This window comes from Eimeria mitis, genomic scaffold (genome assembly GCF_000499745.2).
Source record: "Eimeria mitis Houghton genomic scaffold, Emh_scaff2485, whole genome shotgun sequence".
Classification (NCBI taxonomy): domain Eukaryota; phylum Apicomplexa; class Conoidasida; order Eucoccidiorida; family Eimeriidae; genus Eimeria; species Eimeria mitis.
Genome location: NW_013570824.1, coordinates 7670 through 7906, shown reverse-complemented (window position 1 = coordinate 7906; position 237 = coordinate 7670). Strand labels below are relative to the sequence as shown.

The following is a 237-nucleotide window of genomic DNA, read 5'->3' as shown; positions in this document are numbered from 1 at the left end:
CCCCCAAAGGAGGATCTGAAAGCTCTACAGGAGAGAGTAGAAACAGATTCAATAGAGTCATCAGATACACTGCAGCAGCTGCTGCATGGGGATGCAGCAGCAGCAGCAGCAGCTGCTGCTGCTGCTGCCGTTGCTGTTGCTGCTGCTGTTGTAGTTTCTGCGGTTGCTGTTTTAGTTCCTGCTGCTGCTGCTGCTGGTGTTGCCGATGCTTCTGCTCCTGTTGCTTCTGCTGCTTTT

At 53.2% G+C, this 237-nt stretch overlaps 1 protein-coding gene across 1 annotated transcript in view; it reads right to left on the bottom strand.

Annotated features, from left to right (window-relative positions):
* The window catches only part of EMH_0054540 (uncharacterized protein), a gene marked incomplete at both ends in the record, with an annotated part of 3809 nt that overhangs the window by 118 nt on the left and 3454 nt on the right, over nucleotides 1-237 (bottom strand). Inside the window, one exon of the mRNA XM_013497130.1 lies at nucleotides 3-237. Coding sequence (XP_013352584.1) covers nucleotides 3-237 — 235 coding nt within the window. The remainder of the gene's footprint in view (nucleotides 1-2) is intronic.